Source organism: Tamandua tetradactyla, chromosome 7 (assembly GCF_023851605.1).
Source record: "Tamandua tetradactyla isolate mTamTet1 chromosome 7, mTamTet1.pri, whole genome shotgun sequence".
In the NCBI taxonomy this organism is placed as follows: Eukaryota; Metazoa; Chordata; class Mammalia; order Pilosa; family Myrmecophagidae; genus Tamandua; species Tamandua tetradactyla.
In genome coordinates this window covers 114,939,770-114,960,751 of record NC_135333.1, presented here as the reverse complement: position 1 = coordinate 114,960,751, position 20,982 = coordinate 114,939,770, and the positions used below count along the sequence as shown (strand labels likewise).

At 50.6% G+C, this 20,982-nt stretch overlaps 3 protein-coding genes across 13 annotated transcripts in view; 2 read left to right on the top strand and 1 right to left on the bottom strand.

The window, feature by feature from the left end:
• Positions 1 to 41: 41 nt before the first annotated feature.
• Positions 42 to 6,100, top strand: NPFF (neuropeptide FF-amide peptide precursor). The gene is made up of 3 exons (XM_077110895.1): positions 42 to 2,823; positions 3,068 to 3,189; positions 3,318 to 6,100. Exons 1-3 carry the CDS (start codon positions 2,716 to 2,718, stop codon positions 3,433 to 3,435), a joined length of 348 nt encoding a protein of 115 aa, XP_076967010.1. The 5' UTR covers positions 42 to 2,715; the 3' UTR covers positions 3,436 to 6,100.
• Positions 3,801 to 9,313, bottom strand: TARBP2 (TARBP2 subunit of RISC loading complex). Of its 5 annotated transcripts, XM_077110874.1 has the most exons (10): positions 9,206 to 9,301; positions 8,536 to 8,755; positions 8,061 to 8,230; positions 7,159 to 7,294; positions 6,433 to 6,528; positions 5,784 to 5,856; positions 5,418 to 5,535; positions 4,998 to 5,125; positions 4,403 to 4,604; positions 3,801 to 4,241 (listed from the first exon to the last, which is right to left on the bottom strand). In XM_077110874.1, exons 3-10 carry the CDS (start codon positions 8,218 to 8,220, stop codon positions 4,084 to 4,086), a joined length of 1,071 nt encoding a protein of 356 aa, XP_076966989.1. In that variant the 5' UTR covers positions 8,221 to 8,230; positions 8,536 to 8,755; positions 9,206 to 9,301; the 3' UTR covers positions 3,801 to 4,083. The 5 variants fall into 5 exon arrangements, with proteins under 5 accessions (XP_076966989.1, XP_076966986.1, XP_076966988.1 ...); XM_077110871.1 differs by lacking the exon at positions 8,536 to 8,755 and having other exon boundaries at positions 8,784 to 9,313; XM_077110873.1 differs by lacking the exon at positions 8,536 to 8,755 and having other exon boundaries at positions 7,159 to 7,261; positions 8,784 to 9,310.
• Positions 8,729 to 20,982, top strand: part of MAP3K12 (mitogen-activated protein kinase kinase kinase 12) — an 18,371-nt gene continuing 6,117 nt past the window's right edge. For 2 of the 7 annotated variants that reach the window (XM_077110852.1, XM_077110859.1), the window contains exons 1-3: positions 17,024 to 17,087; positions 19,821 to 20,302; positions 20,643 to 20,826. In XM_077110852.1, coding sequence (XP_076966967.1) covers positions 19,858 to 20,302; positions 20,643 to 20,826 — 629 coding nt within the window. In that variant the 5' untranslated portion in view covers positions 17,024 to 17,087; positions 19,821 to 19,857. The other 5 variants (XM_077110853.1, XM_077110858.1, XM_077110854.1 and 2 more) reach the window with 5 other exon arrangements.

The following is a 20,982-nucleotide window of genomic DNA, read 5'->3' as shown; positions in this document are numbered from 1 at the left end:
GCTAAAGAATTTAACAAAAGAAATAGTGGGTCCCTTGGAGAGTTTCCCAATAAGAAATGATTTAAGAAACTGTAACTGATCTTTGGTAGAAACTTGGCACAAATAGGGAGCCTGAGCCTCCTTAGGAGAGTGAGAAAGGCAGCATATTGTCTTTGTGGTCCTTGTGCAATAGTCAGAATCACATGGGGGATCTAGAGAGGGGTTAGAAAGGAAGTTGCTGGAAACCATATACCAAAAAAAAAAAAAAAAAGCCAAGTTTACCAAGTTAGAAGAATTAACCCATTCCCATTTATGGCCAAAGGAGAGCCCAACTTGCCTCCATCCTGGACATAGGAAGCCAGTTAAACTAGCCCCTTTCTGAATGCAGCCTTAGTTCATATCCACTTGTAAATAGTGATCAGAGAAACATAGGAGGATAAGTAATAGGGTGGTGAAGATTTATTGATTGCCTGCTCTGTGTTAGATGGATTATTAGATATTTTAAGTCATTAAGTTAGTCATTTACTGTTCACAGCAACCTCTTGATAACAGGAGTAGTTGCCTCATTTTGTTGATGTTGAACCAAGGTTTAAGCTAAGACACTTGCCCAGGTCACACAGTGAAGTACAAAAGCTGAGAGTAAAACTGAGGTTTTGGGGTGCAAGGATAGTTCAATGGTAGAATTCTTGCTTCCATGTGGGAGACTAGGGTTCAATTCCCGGCCCATGCACTTCACAAAAACAAACAACCAAAGTAAACAATAAAAAAACCAAGCAAAAATTCAACAAATGGTACTGCAATAACTCACATGGAAAAATTATGACGTGAACCTGCCATGCAGCATACAAAAAAAAAAAAAAAATCTGAGGTTCTGTCTGACCCCATGCCCCAAGCATCCTTGCAACCTGCACCTCTGTACCTCTGTCAAATAAGAACAGGCAAGGACCAGGATCTACTTCCCACAGGACCATCTACCCATGGATACTCACTTCTAAGAAGCAGTGTAATAACATAATGATGAATGTCAGGGTCTATGCTTGGGATCACCTGTGAGATAAAATTTACAAAAAGGTTCATTTAACTTAGGTTGCATTAATAGAAATAATTATCTAGAACCTCCAGAACAAAGCCTACATATCCAAAATATAAGCTGGTTTCTACGTGTCTTGTTTGAAAGAGGGGTATGTTTCTCTGGAGCATTTAAGATTAGAAAATGGAAGAATAAATTTATATAAAGGGCTCTTACATATGAAAAAGATCAGAGATGATGTATGACAAGATGGGGCAAACTAAGGCCTTGATGGAAGCCATGGGGGGGACTGAAGCCAGCTCAGCACAAGGATAAAACTTACCAAAAGCTGTTTTGGGAAATGGTAAGTTCCCTGGAACTGGGGTATGTAAGGATAATCACAGCTAAGATTTTGAGGACACACTTGCTCTGTATCAGCCCCGTACTCGGTGCATTAAAAAAAGTCTCTCAGTTAATCCTCATGGTAGCCCTAGGAAGTAGTTCCTTTTAATGTTCCCATTGTTTAGGTGAGGAAACAAGTTTAGACGTTAGACAGCTTGCTTGCCCAAGGTATAGCTGATTCAGACTCTTTGACATCGTGGACCCTCTCCAGCACAGGCTAGAGAACCACACTGGTGGGGTAGTTAAGGAAAGGATTCTAGTGTTAAGTGATTGTATCAGGTGAAGGTGCAGCTTGAAAGGACACCTCCCTAAGAAGAAGCGATTCTGAGTTTTCCTAAGGCAGGATTCCTAGTCTCCTCCCCACTATGTCAGAGCCAGAGCCAGAGGCTGTGGTAACTACCGGGAGGTGAGACAAAATGAAAATCTAACCCCACAGTATCTTGCCACTGCCCTTCAATGATTCTGGGAGTTAGCCCTATGACCTTGGTCCATTTCACCCTGCCTCCTAGATTCCTCCTTCAGAGTTCTATTCTAAAAAAAAATGACTGGACCTGCCAGTTTTAAGGGGCTGTGACCACAGGGTGGCAGCAGTGCTTCAGCTGCAGAGGAAAAACAATGAGGCAGATCCTAAGCAGAATCCTCTAGTGAAGATGGTGGTCTTTCTACAATTTGAAGCCACTTCCTATTTCTCCAAAACCCTTTATTTCTTCCTTTTGTATCTCACTTTTCTGTTCACTGGCAGATCTGGGAGTAGTGATTCATTTTATCCCTCCAAGAGGCACATAAACAGGAGTGTGAATAGACTAGTGATCCTGCCTGTCTGCCTGCCAGGCTGGGTCATCCCAGCCAAGCTAGAGTCTCCCCTTAGCCCAACTCTGATCCTGGCTCTTTCGTTCCATTCCCTCCATTCCTGTTATAATGCCTAAGCCCCTCCTGACAGAACTTCATGCATTATTCCAGAAGTTAGGAAAGAGGAGAGGTGATCAGTTGGAGCTTTCCAACCTGTTGAGGGATTGGGGGTTCTTGTAAGACCCTCCAGGGCCTGACTCTGACAAAGTGTCTGCAATTAATGATGCTTCCTGAGCTCTGGAGACAGGATTTATGCATCTAATAAAGTCTGTTACTCCAGGCTTAGGGGCTGGGGGCCGGAGGCTGAGAGCAGGGAGTCCCACGGGGACCATGGGAAGGTGGTCCCAGGTGGCTCTTAATGGAGCGGTGCATTTCCATTGCCTGCTCTAGATTCCCCCTCAGGCTTCTGTAGGCGGGGGAGATGGGGGACAGCAGGTATAAGAGGCAGGAGTGGCTGTAGGAAGGCAGATGGCAGCATGGATTCTAGGCGGGCAGCCGTGCTGCTGGTGTTGCTGATGTTAATAACAGACTGGGGCCACGCTGAACGACCTAGGGGCCAGGATGGAGGAGACGAGATCTTTGTGGTAAGTGAGCACCGCCCACTCCCACTCCCACTCCCATCCCATTCCCATTCTCCCTTACCTCAGTTTGAGACTTGTGCTCTAGGTTCAGTTACTCTGATTGCCAAGGTCTTCATTGGGTCCTCACAACTGAGGAACGAGTTCCTCAGCCTCCTACAGCTTGCCCCTGTAAATCTTCTCCATTCTTGTAAATTAAATATCCAGGGCATTTGCCTATCTTCCTTTCCTGATGCCCCCCTTACCATAGGAGGAAGACAATGGACTCCATCCACAGCAAGATGCCCAGACCCCGGGGTCACTCTGGCACTCCCTGCTCCAGGTCATGCAGAGACCTGGCCGGAGCCCAACCTTCCTGTTTCAGCCCCAGAGGTGAGTTTAAAGAGATGCCTGGGCATAGCAGGCTGGGGGTGGAAAGGACAGGGGACAAAGGAAGTGAAGGGGGCTAGAGAAGGGTAGAGTCTGAGAGGCCTTGTATCTGAGGATCAATCTCTCCTAAGGTTTGGCAGAAATACCTGGGGATCCTGGAGCAACAATCGGCTGAGTCCCCGAGCTGGGGAGGGGATGAGCTCCCAGTTCTTGAGCCTGGCTGCCCCCCAACGCTTTGGGAAGAAGTGACATGTCATCTAATGTATTTGCATGCAAAACCCACACCCAAAAGTGCCATGTGTTCCCCAAATAAAGGTGTCTGGCTTCTGAATTCATGTGTCTGTGTGAGGACTTAAAAGAGCTAGGAGGGAACCCCTGGAGAAGAACCTCTGTCCCCTTCATTTCCACCAAATCCAGCCCTCCAACAGTTCAGCTGACAGGGTTCCCTGAGGCACCCAGTCTCCTCCCACCACAAAGAAAAGCATGGGGACATGTTGATCAGAGTGAGAGAAGGGGGTACACACCAAAGGATCAAAATGAAGACAAAGGAAAAAATCTAGTGCTAGATGGTCCTTTGTGATCAGCACTACTTAAGGAAATAGTTAAGACCAGGGTTTAAGAATCCAAGGAGCAGTATGTTTATTCTAGGCTGTAGCAGAAAGCCCCTGATTTCATTTCTACTTGTCACCAATAAAATGACAACATATCCTGGGCAGGCTGAGCCCCTGTGGGTCCCTGGCTGCTTGCTTTGTGCCATCCTCAGCCTCAAGCCAGGCAGTCTGTGTCAGAGGTAGAGGTGGCACCTCCAGAGGTACCAGAGCAGGTCACAGATGCATGGGCCAGGGGGCAGGAAGAGCAGGGAGCAAAGGGTACACATTCATGAGTCCGGCTGGGGCTTTACTTGCTGCCCGCCATGATCTTGAGGTACTGTAGGGCACGGCGAGCAGCGTCACCACGGGCAGCCTCCCTGGTGGTTGCAGAGCCATGACACACGGTGGCTGGTTGTGTGGACAGTTCGACCAGGCACTGGCAGAGTCCACTCAGGCTTAACTCCTCTGGAGGCCAAGAGAGAAGAGGGAAGCAGTATAGGGCAGGAAGGCAGCACCAGGGTGAGTGCTTTTATTTACTGTCATCCCATCCCAATTCCCTTACACCCATTCATACTTGTTCTGGTCCAGTCCCTATCCCCTGGACAACCCCCCTCAACCAGCCATACCAATATCCAGGTAGCTGACATGGAAGGCCTGCTCCTCAGACAGCTCACTGAGGACACTGCAGCAGGAAGGGCCCAAGGCACCTAGGGCGCCCAGGGAGCAGCTACGAAGGGAAAGGATCTTCTCTCCCATGGAATTTCGCAGAGAATCCCAGGTACAGCCTGGACCCCTGTTCCGAAGTCCATCTAGGCGGGAGCCCACACCCTGACAGGATGGGGATAGTGAGAAAGATGCAGTCAGAAGCTGTGGGACCTTGGCATTTAAACAGTCAATACCCAAGGAGATAAAAGCCCAAAGAATGCTTCCTCCAGCTTACCTCTCCCTAGTCAGTCCCTGGATGGCCCCAACTACACACCAGACCCCCAGACCAGATGGCCAGGAGCCTTCCTTATTCAATGTCGGCTTCCCCATAGCAGTGGATGGGCCTACAGTCAAGGCAAAGAGGGGACCCAAGGAACCCTGGGTCTGGTAGGATATCTGGGCAGAAGCAGGCCTGCGCCCAGAGAGGCTCACTCCTGAATCACAAACCTAAGTCCCCAATCCCCTGCTCTGGCCTAGAGGATGGATAACAGCACGTGGCCCACACAAGGCACTCACAATGGAGAAGTGATCATCATCAGGCTCTGCCTCATTCCCATCCCGGGCATCCAGAGGTACTGTGTGCACTCGAAGCAGCATTTTAGCTGCTGCATTACGCTTTGCCAGCTTTTTGGAAGTGCCACTGCCTGCACGAGGGGAAAGGTTGCTGAATTGATTTCCAACAATCCCAGTACTTCTCATGCTTCTCACCCAGTGCACACTTGGACTGAGGGTCCCCTGAGGGCCATGTCAATTGGAAAGGGGAGCTGATGACCTGCTCATGCACCTGAGACTCTGACCAGCCATAAGAGAGGGGGCAAGGAAGGAGCTAAGACCGACCCTGAGCAGCAAGGAGAGCTGATGGTATAGCAGTGAGGCTAGGAGCTACCCTGGGGCTGTGGGGACAGTAGTTGCAAGAACCCTCTTCTACCCAGTTACCAATCTCAATGAAGCGCTCCACTCGGCAGGTCATGGTAAACTCTTTGCGGTGGGCTGGCCCAGATTCCTGGGTCACCGTGTACTCAGGCAACCTCCAGCCTTTCTGCACTACCAGCTCCTTGGAAGAGGTAGAGAAATGGGTGTGCAAGGTTGAATAAACAAAGATTTATCCTTATCCATGCTGGTTTCCACTCTCCCTCATGCCCCAAAAGCCTCAGGCTCTAGGTTAGAGATGGGATAAAGGGGGGTGTGTGGTGAAAAAAGCCCTCAGTACAGGGTAACTGCCTCCCCCACTCACAAACACACACAACCTTCCCTTGGTTCAGGAAAGACAGGCATGCAGAAGAAATAAGGATGAAGGCACACCTGCAAAGCGCCAACAGGGTTGCATTCAGACTGCTGAGGGGAGACAGGGGGCTGCACCTCCATGGACGGGCTCCTGAAGGAAAAAGGCCCAGGGCCAAAGCTGAGGAATATGGTTCCTTCTGCAACTGCCCATGATGCAGGTCCTAACCACTGCTTTAGTTTCTTTCACTATGTTCTCCCTATTCCCCACAAGGCAAGGCAAGCAGTGTCTGTCCAAACGTCTAGCCTTACACCCTCCTACTCTAACCTGTTTTCCCCCTCCCACCCAAGGGAAGCCTTCTCTATCTCCCAGCCCTATATAGATTCTGGTACGCTCAGGCATCATCTTACCAGGACGGGAAGAGGGGTGTATATTCAGTTCCCAGAAACACCTGATGGGACTCAAACATGGAGCTATCATGTAGCCAACCCCAGAAGAAACCCTTAAACGTGGTCCAACATCATCCACATGGCAATTTAAAAAATAATAAGTTACCTCCTGTCCCAAGAGCTTACCAGCTGGTGTAAACTCTTCAAGCTCTGGTTCCCAAATATTTCTTTGTTTACACTCAGACTTCCTCATGCCTGACCAGCCTAAGACCAAGGGTCAGGAGGCCGGGAGCCAGAAGCCCTTCCTCCCCACTTCAGGCAGTCAAGGGACACAAGATACCTTGTTGGGACAGCAGATGGAACAGGAGTTGCAGCAGCTGCAGCAGTGAAAACCAGAACGTCCTCAGGCAGTGAAGAGTCTAGGGGAGAAAAAGAACTTCCCGAGGGGAAGGGAGCCTTTGATTCACATCCATGTGTAGAAGAAATGGAGGGTGAAGGAAGATCCTCTTGACCTGCCCATCCCTTAGGAGAGCACCTTCCCACTTGAACCAAAGACTTGGGGAAGCTCAACCACCATCTTTCTCCTGTTAAAGACTAAATCAAAAGGACTGGGAAGGGGTACACAGATGGTTCAGTGATATAATTCTCGTCTGCCATGCAGGAGACCCAGGTTTGATTCCCAGACCATGCACCCAGGGAAGAAAAAAAAAAAGGACTGGGAAAAGGGGGAGAAGGATCCTGGGGGCAACAAACTCCAACCAGAGTGTGGAAGAGGGAAGGACATCTTGCTAAATAAGAGACAGGTTGGGGAGTAACTACCTCCAGCCTCAGCTTCCTCCCTTCTCCTTCCCTCACTGGGGTCCCAAACTAAGGCCACAACCTCTAATGAGGCTGGGCCACCACCCCACCCCACCCCCACCCAGAATCCTTCACAGCAGCAGAAACCCTGGAAACATTCTATTCGGGTTTAGAGAAAATTCTTATGAAGAAGCCAGGAGAGGATAGCCTACTGGGCAGAAGGGGTTGGGGCAGGGCGTCTAGGATGCCTCAGCTGTTCCTCCCTCACCTGCTGTCTTCCAGGGCCGGCTCCAGCATGCTCCCCCCTTTGAGGTGTTTGAGGGCCACCTCAGCTGCCTTGTGCTTGGCTGCCTTCTTGCTGGGGCCCTGACCTGAGAGAGGGGTGTGGGCAATACTGGAGGTCACTGAAAGGACAGAAAAGAAACCAGCATCCCACAACCTCTCTCCTCACAGCCAGAGGAAGTCAACCAAGCCCCTCTAACCAACCTTCCTATGCCCAAGATTGGAAGTGTTACACTAATTACTGGAAGGTAGGGCCCTACTCATCCATTAACTCCCAGACAGAAGTCAAACCTTGCCAAGCAGAACTTTTCCTGGGCTCAAACACCTTGAGTGGAGAGATCCTTTTTTCTGCCTTTCTTAACTCATGAAAGCCCTTTCTTTTCCCTCAAATCAAAATAGGTGGAAAAACAGAAAGAGGACAGGTTCTGGAGTCAAAACCCAGCTCTGCCACTGCTTAGGTATGTGATCTTGCACCAGTCATATTATCTCTCTTCTGAGCTTGTTTCCTCTTATATAACATGGTGATATTACCATCTACATCATGGGGTTAAGTGAAGTTTAAGATTAAATGGGTATGTGATTAAGCACCTGGGAATAAGAGGCACTCCCTCCCCCAGATCCTTATTGCAATTTAGGTTTATTTCCTCTTACATCTTCCTCAAGTGTGAGAGGAGTTGCCAGATCACTGTAGCAGTCCTATTCTCTCCAACTCTCCAAGTCCTATCCCACCTCTTTAAGCCCTGTTCTCCCAAGCCACTCAGTAACTTCTCGCCTCAAATCTCTCCTTTCACTAGCCTTGGAGAAGAGGACTGGGAAGTGACTCCAAGAAACAAAGCCATGGGGCCCTATAAATGCACACCCCAGCCAGGCCGCCCAAGTCTTCCTCACCAGTGCAGCTGGTGTCGCCAACGGTGACCCGGAAGGTGAAATTAGGCTGGTGAGCTTGGCCCTCGGCTTTGAGAAGGTCGTACACGGGTGTCTTCCCTATTCTGGTCCCATACTCCTGCAGAAGGCTGATCGGGGTCTTGCCCGGGTTGGCTGCCAGCATTTGCTCTATACTGGAGGGAGGCGCACAGACCCGTATCACATCTTCCCTCCCTCCACCCACCTGGCCAAGCACTGCCATACCAAACCCAGGTACATTATGGGGGCACAGGGTCCAGAGAACCCTGTGCAATACGGCAACCGTTGGCTGAGTTCAATAAAAAGTAGAGGTGCAGGCTGGGAAAGCAGAGTTCACTTCCCCACGGTAGGAGGGGGATGCACTGTTCCTGTCTCAGTTAAGGCGGGAGATCTTGTACCCCAGCGAAGGCTGGAAGTGCATGTCCCCTGCCACAGTGCAGGCCAGGAACCCAGTACCCACCAAATGCACTGAATGTCGGGAGCACAATGCCCAGTGCCCCAGTGCAGTCTGGGAACCAAGCCAACACCAAACTATTTAGACCTGGAGGTAGTGGCCACTGCCCCGGTGCACGCCGGTAACCGCTGCTCACTGCCCCAGTGCTTACCGGGAACAACCCTCAGGCCAGGTGCATGCTGGGGCCGCGCGGCTACCCCCTCCGCACCGCGCCAGTCTTTTCATCCTGTAGGGATCGGTACAAGGTGACTTACCTGGGCAGCCCGCAGCCCGTGGTAGTGCCGGAGCCCTGCTCCTCTTCACTCATTCCCTCCTCCGTCCCCGCGGGCTCCACTATAGCTACAGCCTCCACGCGCCCCAATACACCGCTGACAAGCTAGGGCCGGGGCCAAGCCCGGAGTCGCGGCCGGTAGGGCCCGCCGCAGGGCATGCTGGGACTTGAAGTCCCCCCGCCCATCCTACTCCATGCGTCTCCATAAGGAGGGCAGCTATCCACCCACAACCCTTCGCGTGGTTTGCCCTGGCAGGCTGCACCGCCTTCTGGGAGGAGCTGTTTCCTCCGCTGTCGCTTCCCGAGCTGAGTTTTGTTTGTTTGTTTGTTTTTGTTTTTTATTGTCCCGCCTCCTATCTTCCGCGCCTCCTCTCCCATACACCTTGAGGTTTTGGACATGCGCACCAGCTGAGTAGAAGGAGCTGGGGGCCGGGCGGTAAGAGCTAACTTGAAAACCCGAGTCTTTTCAATTCCGAAAACTACAGAACCCAGGAACTTCTGCGCCATCTTTGTCGCAACTGGAGGGGCAGGTTCTACACGCACTAGAAGCTTCGCCGCGTAATTGGTTATTCCCAGTTGCGTTCCCCCCACAGACGGATTGAGATTGGTTACTTTTCCTAGAGGGGTGGGGACATGGCCAGAGCCGGGCCCCTTGACCTCGCGTTTTCTTGAGGAAAGGCAATGATTGGTCCGGGGATAAGGGTGCTGTCTGTTGCTGGCTTTTTGCGGTCTGGAGGGTGGGTTTTGCCTGGACGTCGGGTGGGGGCTGCTCTCTGCTCCCTACGCACCCGAGAAGCTGAGGAAGTTGTAGTACAAGTTCCTCTAAGACTTTCTCTCCTCAGCGCCTCGGCCTAAAACTCTGGCCCATGGGCCTTCGTCTCGCAGAACCTGTTTCCTTTCCCTGGGTTTGTCCTTCAGCTCACTTCTTCAGTTTAGTTCTGTCCACAGTATATGGAGCTTCGCTTTTCTTCCAAAGCCTTTTTAGAACGGTCCTAGTGAGGCTGTCTCTAACTGGCCGGGAAAACCCTTCTGGGGCCTGTGAATCGGGCTGTAGTGGGATGACACCTGGTGGTCTCACTCCCTCTGCCGGGACTTGGGTCTCTCAGATGAAGGAAAGCAAAAGAGGAATCTAGCTTCTTAAAACCAATCGACTAATCTGGATACACAGCAGAACCCAAAATTTTGAATTCCAGAGCCCCGTTCTCCCCTTCCCAAAGTCTCAAAACCACTGGACTGATAGGTATAGGGAAAATCTTGTGACCTTGGAGAGAAAGAGCACCCCAAAATAAATAAATAGGCTCTGAGTGTTCTGGGAATAAGTCAGGAAAGAGATGTCTTGATTTGAGCAGGGTTGGAGGTCCAGAGTAAACTTGGAATGGTAATGAGAAGTCATCTGGGAATACTGGAGGAGTACCGGGCCTAGAACTGAGGCGCGCAGAGTTGGGTGGAATCGGATTTGCGTCAATTAAGAAAAGGAGAGCCGGGGTAACTACCCCATAACTCTGGCCCCACCTAAGGGGTTACTGTTTCTGTTTTCGACTATAGGAGGGAGTTAACAGGAGGCTCCCACAGAATCAGCATCAAGCCCAGGGTGCGACGGCCCTACCATACCATCAGCCAGAAGGCGCGGGGCCCAGAAGAGCCGGGGATGAGCCTGGAGCGCGCCGGATGGCAACAGCGGGCTCCTTTAAGAGGCCGGCGGCTCCAGCGCAGCATCCCCCGCTCAGGGCGTGTCCGTCCCGGGGGGCCAGGGGCGGGGGCCCTAGAAGGAGCGGGAGTTCGAGCCGAGTGGGGACGGGGCTAGGGTCGGGGGGTGGGGGCACAAAGCTGGGGCTGACATCCGTGCACCGTACGAGCATCGCCTGTGACAGCGCCCCGGGCCCGGTCGAGGGCAGCGGGGGGAGGAGGGAAGGAGGAGGAGAAGGAGGAGGAGGCGGGAGCAGCATCCGGAGCAGAGCTGCAGCAGCGCCGCCTTTTGTGCTGCGGCCGCCGAGCCCCCGAGGTGAGAGCCTGGCCGAGTTATGGGGGGTAGGGGGCAGGGATGGGATAGGGTTCTGGGATCCGGGTGCAAAGGGAGGGTGGAAATGCAGATGTGGCGGGGCAGGGGTGGGGTAGGGGGTGAGAGCCATGGCGCGGGGATGCTGAGGCTGTGGGAATGGAGGGACCGGGGGCCTGTACCCGACGCCTGTGTGGTTGGGAAGAAGGGGGTCCGAGCGGAGCGTCACGGCAGGCCCAGCTTGGAGACCAAAGGCTTCATGAGCTATAATGGACTATATGGTGGAGGGGTGGGGTGAGAAATGATTGTGGGACAGACTTAAAGGACAGTGGGCAAGAGAACATCCTTCTCTCCTCCCACTCATCTTCAGGAAGGGAGAGAGGAAAAGAGGAGGGTGAGTTTGGGACCCTGCTGAGAAGGAAAGGAAGGTTAAAGCCCCATGTACCCACTGCCCTCCTTTACCCCCCGCTGGTCCCTACACACACACTTGGCTTGGACTAAGTGTGTGGTAGGCAGAGAGCACCTGTTCCTGGATGCCCAGGCATTGGTCCCCAATCCCCTCCAGCTGTGGCATTCATCTTCTCTTCTCCATCCAGATGTTGAATCCTCCCCTCCCCCATCCATATGTGGCTTTTTCCCCTCCTCCTCTTCCCCATCTCCTCTGGCTCCCTAACCTATCTCCAGGCCCACCCTTCCTTTTCCCACACTCTCCTCAAACTCTTTGGCTTAAATATAAGTAAGAATCCTTTCCATAGAGTTGAAACTCCGGATATCCATGGCCTTGGTTGAGGGGAGGTAAGAGAAGCAGTCAGTGGCTCTATAGACGGGGGAGGAAATATGAAATAGTGGGTGTCCCTTAGAACTGAGGAAGGTATCCACTTTTTATCTCAGATATCTGGTACCTCTTGGGAGGAGGTTGGGTGGGTAGCCTCCAACAAGGAGGGAATACACATAAGATCACTACACCCAAACTCCTCTCAGGACACAGTCAATGACTTCCTCAAAACACCATTGCCCTTCCAATTCCAATAACTCTGGGAGCATGAGCATCATTCCAAACGTCTTATCAACCAGAGGCCAAAAGAAGGAGTTGGAAGGATGGGGCCCAAGTGCCCCCTGGGCCTCCCTGCCTAGAAAGTGAAGTTCCTCTTGTCTTTAGGGCCCTGCTACCTCCTATCCCACATTTAAAGGTGAAAAACAGTGTCTGTCCTCTCAAGAAAACCACTCACTCATTCACTCACATTGGGGACTAAGGTGATACAGGGAAGAACGCTGTTCTGATACCCCAACTCCCAGCACAACATGGGAATACACAGCTAAATATCTGTCCCCTGATTAAACTCAGTTATGGGCAGAAGAGGCAGGGAGCCTAAGTAAGAAAGTGTCTGAGGATTTCCCAGGCCTCCTTATAGCTGAGAATGGCTGAACCCCTCAGAAAACCAATTGCCTAATGGATGGTGCTGATGGTAGTACAGCGTTGTGAATGTAGTTAACACTAGTGAATTGTATATTTGAATGTTGTTAAAAGGGGAAGTTTTAGGTTGTGTATCTAAATATACTATAATATTTTTACTATAATAAAAACAAACAAACAAAAACAGTTGCTGTTCCCTAGTCCTTCCCCTGGTGGTGATAATGTGGTAGAGTATGGCTTTGCCAAGAAGAGGACCCTAAGTTCTAGTACCCCCCATCCTAGGCACTCCTAGTGGCTCATCCTATGCACTGCCTCTCCACTGCACGGGTCTGGGAAGAAAGAAAGGCTAAGGGAATCGACCCCTACAGGAGGAATGAACTGAAGTGATGCCAACAGGAAACCTAGAGGCTTCCTGAGGGTGAGGGGTTAGCCACAGATTGGTCTGTCTGGTTCATTTGCTCCCAGAAGGAGTAGGGTCATATGTGTTTTGAAGGAAGGGGCAAGGAGAGGCAATAACACTATTCCAGAGGAGAAGGCTCTTGGGGATGAAGCGTCTCGCCCTTTGCTTTCTGTTTTCTTTGCTCTCCTTTTTTTCTCCTTCTTGCTTCTCTGCTTCCCTTTCTATTTGTACTCAACCTACTACCTCTTGCTTTGAGGAGGGAAAAGGAAAGAATGGAAGGGAACTCAACATTTATAAAGAACCCACTGTTACTTGTTTGGCAGTTTTCACACAGCTAATGTTTTGGGGGAACTTTCTGTATGCCAGGTACTGGGCCAAGAACTTTCACTGAATTATCTCAATACTCATAACAAGCCTAAGAGTTAGGTAGTGTTAACGTCATCTCTATTTTAGGGAGAGGAAAATGAAATTTAAAGAGGCTAAATAATTTGTTCAAAGTCAGAAAGTTAGTATGTGGCCAGAGACTGTGTTCTCACCCATCATATTATATGTATATATATATACACAATTGGGTGTGATAGGTACCACTGTCCCCATTTACAAATGAAGAAACTGAGGTTTCTTAAGAAGTGTTGCACTCAAGGTCACTCAACTGACAAAAGGAGAGGCAGGACAACCCCAGCCTCTCTGATTCTAGGCGTGTGATATCTCCACCACACCATCTTCCCTCCCTCTAAAGCATAATTGCCCTAAGTGTCAGGAATGGAGAAGTATGCCATAGTTTTTTTTTGTTTTTTCATGAACATTTTATAATTGTGTGTAGACACAGTTGCATGTGATACAACCAACTGAAGACCTAAGAAATAATTTATTGAGGTAAAATTAACATACTGTAAAATTAACCATTTTACAATGAAAAATTCAGTGGCATTTAGCACATTCACAATGTTTATAGCTACCACCTCTATTTCATTCCATATCATGGCACTCCATAATTTGTAATCTCTTTTTTCAATTTAAAGTGAATTTTTGTTTATTTAAGAAGTAATTCAAACATAGTACTGAAATATTAGAAAATATAGATAAGCCAAAAGAAGAAAAATAACATAACCATAATTCTACCTACCTAAAAACCATTAGACTTTAGTTTCTATCCTTCCAGATCATTTTATATACACATTCACCTCAGGAACTGTTTGTTAAAATAAGCTGAACTGGGCGGGCCACGGTGGCTCAGCAGGCAAGAATGCTTGCCTGCCATGCCAGAGGACCCAGGTTCAATTCCCGGTGCCTGCCCATGTAAAAAAATAATAATAAAATAAGCTGGACTTACTAGCAGTCAATGAGAGGGAGGGGTAAGGGGTATGGTAAATTTGAGTATTTTTCTTTTTTCTTTTTATTTCTTTTTCTGAATTGATGCAAATGTTCTAAGAAATGACCATGGTGATAAATATACAACTATGTGATGATATTGTGAGTTACTGATTATATAGCAAGAATGGAATGGTCATGTGGTAAGAATGTTCATGTTTGTATGTTATGTTAAAAAAAAAAAAGCTGAACTGCCTCCAGATCTACCCGAGGTCCTGAGTAAGGGGGGGAACCCACAGGGCCAGACTAGATCTAGCTCCTGGCCGGTCATGCCTTGTTCCACCCCTGCTTTTCCCCTCAAGGGTGGAGCTGAAGAGTGATCCTGGGTGACAGGATCCAGGTGGTGGTCTTAGTGGGGCAGCTGCTAAGGAAAGCAGATTCAAAACAGAACTGACCAGGGGCGAGGGTGGGATGTAGAGGATCAGGCCTTCCTACCCCATCCAGAATAGGTGGAATGGCAGGATTTACAAAGGAAAGACTGAGGACATGGTGGAGGAATTACAACCACTGCCACTGTGACCTGGCTCCACTAGAAGCTGGAGTCAAGATTTGTCCTGGTGGAGGCCAAATGTCCGCTATCTAGTCAGGCAAAAGAGATGGTTTCTTTAAGATCCACTAAGATCTAGTGTCCAGCCAACCAGGAAGACAAAGCAAGCAAAGCCCCAGGCAGTATGCATTCTCTCCAGCATCTTACTTAACCCTCACCACCCAATAAAATAAGGTTGGAAGACTCAGAGAGGTTGTATTCCTTAAACTAATTAGTGACAAAATTAAGGTTCTAACCCTGATCTCTCCAAATCCAAAACTGGCTCTTTGTTCTTAAGCAGTTCTGCTACCTATCCCCCATGCCACCTCCAGCCCCTTCATTGCCCATCCTCCTGGAAAAAGAGATAGTAGCAGCTAGAACTTACAGGTCCTGACCCATATGAAGCTAGGGATCTGGTTTAGGGTTGATCTCCAGCTTTCCCCAGGTTCTCAAGGGAAGGCATTTATTTCCCCCTGCATAAGGACACTGAAAAAAGCTGTAGTTCTTTCTATCTTAAAAGTATCCTGGGACCAAGACCATGAATCCTGTAAAAAGGAGAAAAAAAACAAGCTCGAGGCAATGGACAGGAGACGTGGCCATGACTGGTCAGAGTCCTTTATCCCCTCTGGGTCTCAAAGGCTGCAGAGGTGGTAACTAGAATTCCAAAAGATTTGGGTTTCCTTTCCCTTTGAAGTCTTTCCTCCCTGCCCCCACTCAAGGTAGAAGGGGAATCTTTCCCCTGTTCCTGAGCAGAAAATGAAGTCCAGCACTGTGAAGAGTGCTCAGCCCTGAGATTCCGAATATTTAGACAGATGGCCAGGGCCTCTGAAGAACCCCCAAGTCAGCCAGACAAGTAGCTTGGCATTGAAATTCCACTGTTAGACTAGGATGGCGGTAGAGAAAATTCAAGCTGCCTTGCCATAGGCCTGCAGTATCTCAGGCAGGTGAACCTAAGAGGAGAAAGAAATAGTGGATGATTCCCTGCCCCCACTCTACCCCTGCAGTCTCCGGATGAGGCAATCTGGAAACTACCATAAAAGCAGGTAATCTTGTAGCTAGAATCTGCTGCCAAAGGATTTTAGCATCAGGGATGGGAAGCCACAGGTATGGATCCATACCCTTGGCTGATTTAGGTGATAGAGAAACTGAAGTTGGGCCTCCCCAGGTGTCCAAAGAGCTACTTCTTCTGGAAGATGGGCAGATTAGGGACCACTCCAAACCCTCACCCAATCCAGAGCAGCATTCTGCACAGTAAGCACTTGTTAAGTATGGCTGACAGAATGACTGACAAGAGACATCCACCCCCTCATGTCATGTCTCCGCCCTTCCCCCACTCTCTACATAATTGATGGCCAGGGAAACAGTTCCCCTCCCCAGGGTGACAGAATGTCTGGGCCAGGGGCTTCTAGCTGTGCTGTTCCCCCCCCCCCCCCAGAGCCCACCAAGGCCCAGATAGGGGGCAGTGGGACACAGCTGTCAGGTCAGAGAAAAAGGAAACCGGGAGGGGTGTGTGTGTGTGTGTGTGTGTGTGTGTGTGTGTGTGTGTGTTGAGAAAGGGATCTCTAGTTTATGATAGCTCCTGAGGCCTTAGCTCCCCCGACCCCCTTCCTTTCCCTCTGGTCAATCTGGGAATAATTGTCATTACCCTGAGAATTGAGGTGGGGGTGTATTGAGCCTGGCAAGATTCCTTTCCTTTGCTCCCACCTCATATTCTTTCAGCTATTCCCATTGCCCGAAAAGACAAACAGGTGAAATGGCTTCTCTCCTCTCCTGAGCTGCTGGCCCTGGATACCAAGAGGAGCCTCTGGGGAAGCTTGGCGGACTGGAGGGAGCTCGGCTGTGAGCGTCTCTGAGCATGTCATCCTCTCTATGCTTAAACCTCCTAGTTGCCAAACAACCAGATGGAAGCTGAAAAATTATTTTAAAAGCCAGGTGTTGTGCCTACTTAAAGCTCAGCTTCTAGTTAGAAAACGAATTCCGGAGAGAGAGGGATGATCTCCGCGTTTTCCAGTCTCCTTTCACGCTCCTCTTTCTCAGTGTCCTCTGCTTTTCAAAACCAGGTGTTCAATCCATCCTCCTAAGATGTGGACTTTTCCTGCGTTTCGCGCTGTTTCTGTGTATCTCTTGACCCCCTTCACTGGCCGTGCCTCTCTCCCACTCTGTGTTCTTTCTAGTTCTCCTTTTCCTGCTTTCCTTCTCTGTGGCACTGCACCCCAATACCTATGCCACAAACCCATCCGTTCAACACCAATTGCTCTTCCTCTACCTGGCGCCGTTGCAGCTTAGTCAGCATGCAGGTCAGGGGGTAGATATTGGAAGGAGGGGAGCACAGACGCGACAGAACGCACACCCTATGATCCCCGCATCCCGCCGGGCAACCAGCCACATGGGCCTGCCGGTCGGGGGCGGGGCCTGGGCGCGGCCCCACCCCGCCGTTGCCGCTCACGTGACCGTGGGCTAATCTTGTCCTGGTGACTTCACACGCCGCCTCGGGCACTGTCGTCATGGTTACGCCGCAGCGCTCAGCGCTTCCCTCCACCTGCCGGGCTCCCCACGCGGGGGCTCTCGCCCCGCCCCCAGGCACGTGACGGCCGGGAAGGAGGTCGGGAAGGAGGAAGGGGCGCTGTGGCGGTAACCCCTTCCTCTCTGCTTTCAGTGGCCTTACAGAGGCTTCGATTACAGTCAGTGGTCGGCGCTGGCCCCTTCCTCCCCCCCTCCTGGCCTACCCGGAGGAGAACGTCTAAGCGCTCCCACAGCTCCCGGCCTTCGTTCTGCGTTGTGTAGAAGGAAAGGCCCGACTTGGGGGAGACAGGGACATAGGCGAAAGACTCAGGTTTCTCCAGAGGAAATCCTCTGATGTGTCGGCTGGTTGATTGGCTTGTGTTTGACTTAAATTTACATAACAATCTTCGCTTTATCTCTTGAAGCTGCCCAGATGTCCTGGGATTTGCTGGGGATTCGGAGTCTGGACTTGAGACTTGGCTGTGATTTCCAGCTTTCTGAGCCTCAGTTTGCTGAAAGCTAGAACGGGAGCAATAATACCCCCTTAGCTGAGCTGTGTTGAGGATTAATGGAATTAGTTTGTACTTGGCGTGCGTGCAGTCTTTAGGATGATACTCCGTGGGCAGCAGAGGCAGTGGTTCACCTTCCCGCGTGCCAGGTGCTATTCAAGGCTCTCGCATCCCGTGGACGTCATCGCTCCCGAGTCCAGGCTCGCAGTGGAGCCACATTTCTATGCCTTAGTTTATAAATGCGGCTACTAATGCCTACCTGATGGTTTTGTTTGAGGATTAAGTGGACTAATATGCATATAACAGGTTAAATTATATGTGTATTGTAAGCTTTTCCTGAGAGATAGCCATTATCATTCGGTTCCCTGACTCAAAACCTATGTAGCTTGGTGTAAACCTGGGTTCTGTGTGACCTGGGCAGCAACAGCGGTGAAGGGTGAGGCTGGGGAGACCAGGGGATCCAGAGCATGGATCTGAGGTCACTGGGCCAAGGACAGTGGGGGCTGCTGAAGAGCTTGAAGCAGATGAAAGGGCACTGACCAATTGGCGTTTTAAAAAGATCATTCTGATGGCTAGGTGGAGAATGGTTTAGGATGGAGGCATGGGGAGAATCTAGAGGCCATTTAAGAGACAGTGGTCCATGCACCACCACCCCCCCCAAAAAATGTGAGAGCAGTTTCCCTGGGCCAGGTGACAACAAATGTAGCCTGAACTGAGGCAGTAACAGTGGAACTAGAGAAGAGAATAGAATGGCTTTGTATCAGAACTTCCTAAAACTGGAAATCATAAGAATCCCTGAGGTGCTTGTTAAATATAAGAATTCTAGGCTCAAGCTAGACCCAGTGAAAAAAGTTTTGAGAGCGAACCCTGGAAATTAGTGTTACAAGAGTTAAGACCATTAGTTTCTCAAACTTCCATCCATATCTGCATCATCATCCAGGGAGCCCTTTTTATGTACAGATTCCCCCATGTTTCTCCTGTTGTGATACAAAATGTATGACAAGCATTCCCAAACGTGGTTATTTAGGAAGTTATGGAAACACCCTACTGTGAGGTACTATTAGAAAGATTAGTGTCCTCAGGAATCCTCAGATCTCAGGATTTGGTAACAGACTGGATGTGGAGTGAGATGGAAGACCAGGGTGGCTCCTGTTGTCAAGCTCTGGACAAGTTTGGAATAAGATGAATAAAGGCCAGGTTATCCCTTTGTACAGATGGAAAAATTGAGGCCCCAATACAGCTTGCCTGAGGTCGCATGGGCCCCCTCACACACCCCACCCTGCTCGCCCCCAGCCAGTAAGCAGCAGAGGCAAGGCTAGGATTCAGGGTTTTATGGGTACTTTTAAAACAACACCCAGTTATAAAGGGGGGCAAACCTCCATTGTCTGGAAAGCTTGCTTTGGGAAGTTGGGGCTTGAGCAATAGAGAGAGGAAAGAGGAGACAGAAGCCTTCTCTGACTGACCTCCTGGGGAGCAGCTGGTCTGACAGGCCAGCTCAGGGGCATGAAGTCCCAGGCCACACAGCTTGTCTTGACACAGATTCTGCATCCTCAGCGATGATTCTCCATTTTTCACCAACGATGTTGGGGCGATGGTGGAGCTGTGTGATTGCAGCCTTCAGAGGCCCAGGTTGTATACCTGTGAGTACCTGAGTGTAAGGCCCAAGTGTGAGCCTTGAGTGTGCCCTCACATAAGGCTCTTAGTGCATCACCTGAGTTGAGCGTACCTGAGGCTTCAGTTGTATCATGTGTAAGTACCTGAGTGTGAGGCTCAGTGTCAGCTATGTATCCTTCAGTGTGTGGGAGGCCTGGGTGCATTATCAATGTGTAACTAAGGTTGGGAGATTCAAGATAAAAGGTATGTATCTGAGAGGTATGGCATATGCGTATACCGTGTGCCTCTGGTGAGAGAAATGTGTGCTCAGAGCTGAATTACAGTAATTTTACAAGGGGGAAGGAACTAGTTTGTCTCCATTATTCTTGAAGATGAGACATATTTCACCAATGTGTACCTGAGTGGGGCTCTTGTTCCCTGTGTCTACCTGAGAATAATGCTCAGGTATGTTTCATGAATACCTGAGTAAGGAAGACTTGTGTTACAAAGAGGTCTGAAAGGAAGTCCAGGTGTATCAGGTTTCGTAAGATGGGTACAGGTGAAACTTGGAGGGGGATCGGCAGCTGAGGGTGAGTTTCATTTTCAGCAGGGCTGTTGTGGGCCCAGCACCCTACCTGCACTCTCTAAATGAGCATCCTCAGCTGCTGCGCCTGTGCTTTGATGGCCCCTTTCTCCTTTGTCCCCACAGGGCCTGCCACTAACCGCCACACTGGGGTACAGAGGGCATGGCCTGCCTTCATGAGACCCGAACGCCCTCCCCCTCCTTTGGAGGCTTCGTGTCGACCCTAAGTGAGGCGTCCATGCGCAAGCTGGAACCAGATACTTCTGACTGCACCCCTGAGAAGGATCTGACACCTACCCAGTGTGTACTTCGAGATGTAGTACCCCTTGGTGGGCAGGGTGGGGGCGGGCCCAGCCCCTCCCCAGGTGGAGAGCCGCCCTCGGAGCCTTTTGCCAACAGTGTCCTGCAGCTACATGAGCAGGATGCGGGGGTTCCAGGGGGAGCCACTGGGTCCCCTGAGAGTCGGACATCCAGAGTTCGAGCTGATGAGGTCCGGCTGCAGTGCCAGAGTGGCAGTGGCTTCCTTGAAGGCCTCTTTGGCTGCCTGCGCCCTGTCTGGACCATGATTGGCAAAGCCTATTCCACTGAACACAAGCAGCAGCAGGAAGGTAGGCAGTGTCCCCTGGGGGGGCCCTCTGCACTCCTATTCTCTCTCTGAGCCCAGGAGCTGTTGGGCAGCCTCACCTAAGTTACCCATTGACCTACCCTTCCCTTCCCTTGCCTAGCCCTAGCTTTTTACCTGTCCATCAGCCTCTGGCCACCCCCGTTTCCTTCCTTTCCTGTGCTCCCATACTAAAGCCTCCTCAACCTATTTCGGTTACTTTCCTGCCTCACCATCCTTGAAAATTTCAGCTAGCCCAATGTTTTCCCTTGCCTTGCCCCTGCCTGTCACAAGGCCCTGATTGTGGCTCTTTCTGAAACTTGTGGCACTGTGCCTCCTGCCCGCAGACCTCTGGGAGGTCCCCTTTGAGGAAATCCTGGACCTGCAGTGGGTAGGCTCAGGGGCCCAGGGCGCTGTCTTCCTGGGGCGCTTCCACGGGGAGGAGGTGGCTGTGAAGAAGGTACGGGACCTCAAGGAGACTGACATCAAGCACCTGCGAAAGCTGAAACACCCCAACATCATCACCTTCAAGTGAGGTCCATGGCGGGGGCTGGGGGCAGGGGACACTACACAGAGACCCGGGACCCAATGGGCAGGAGGGACCTGCTCCACCTGTCCCAGAGATGCCCATGTGTGGAAATGGGGGACCAGGTGTGAAGCAGGCAAATGCCAGGCTGGTTGAAGCCT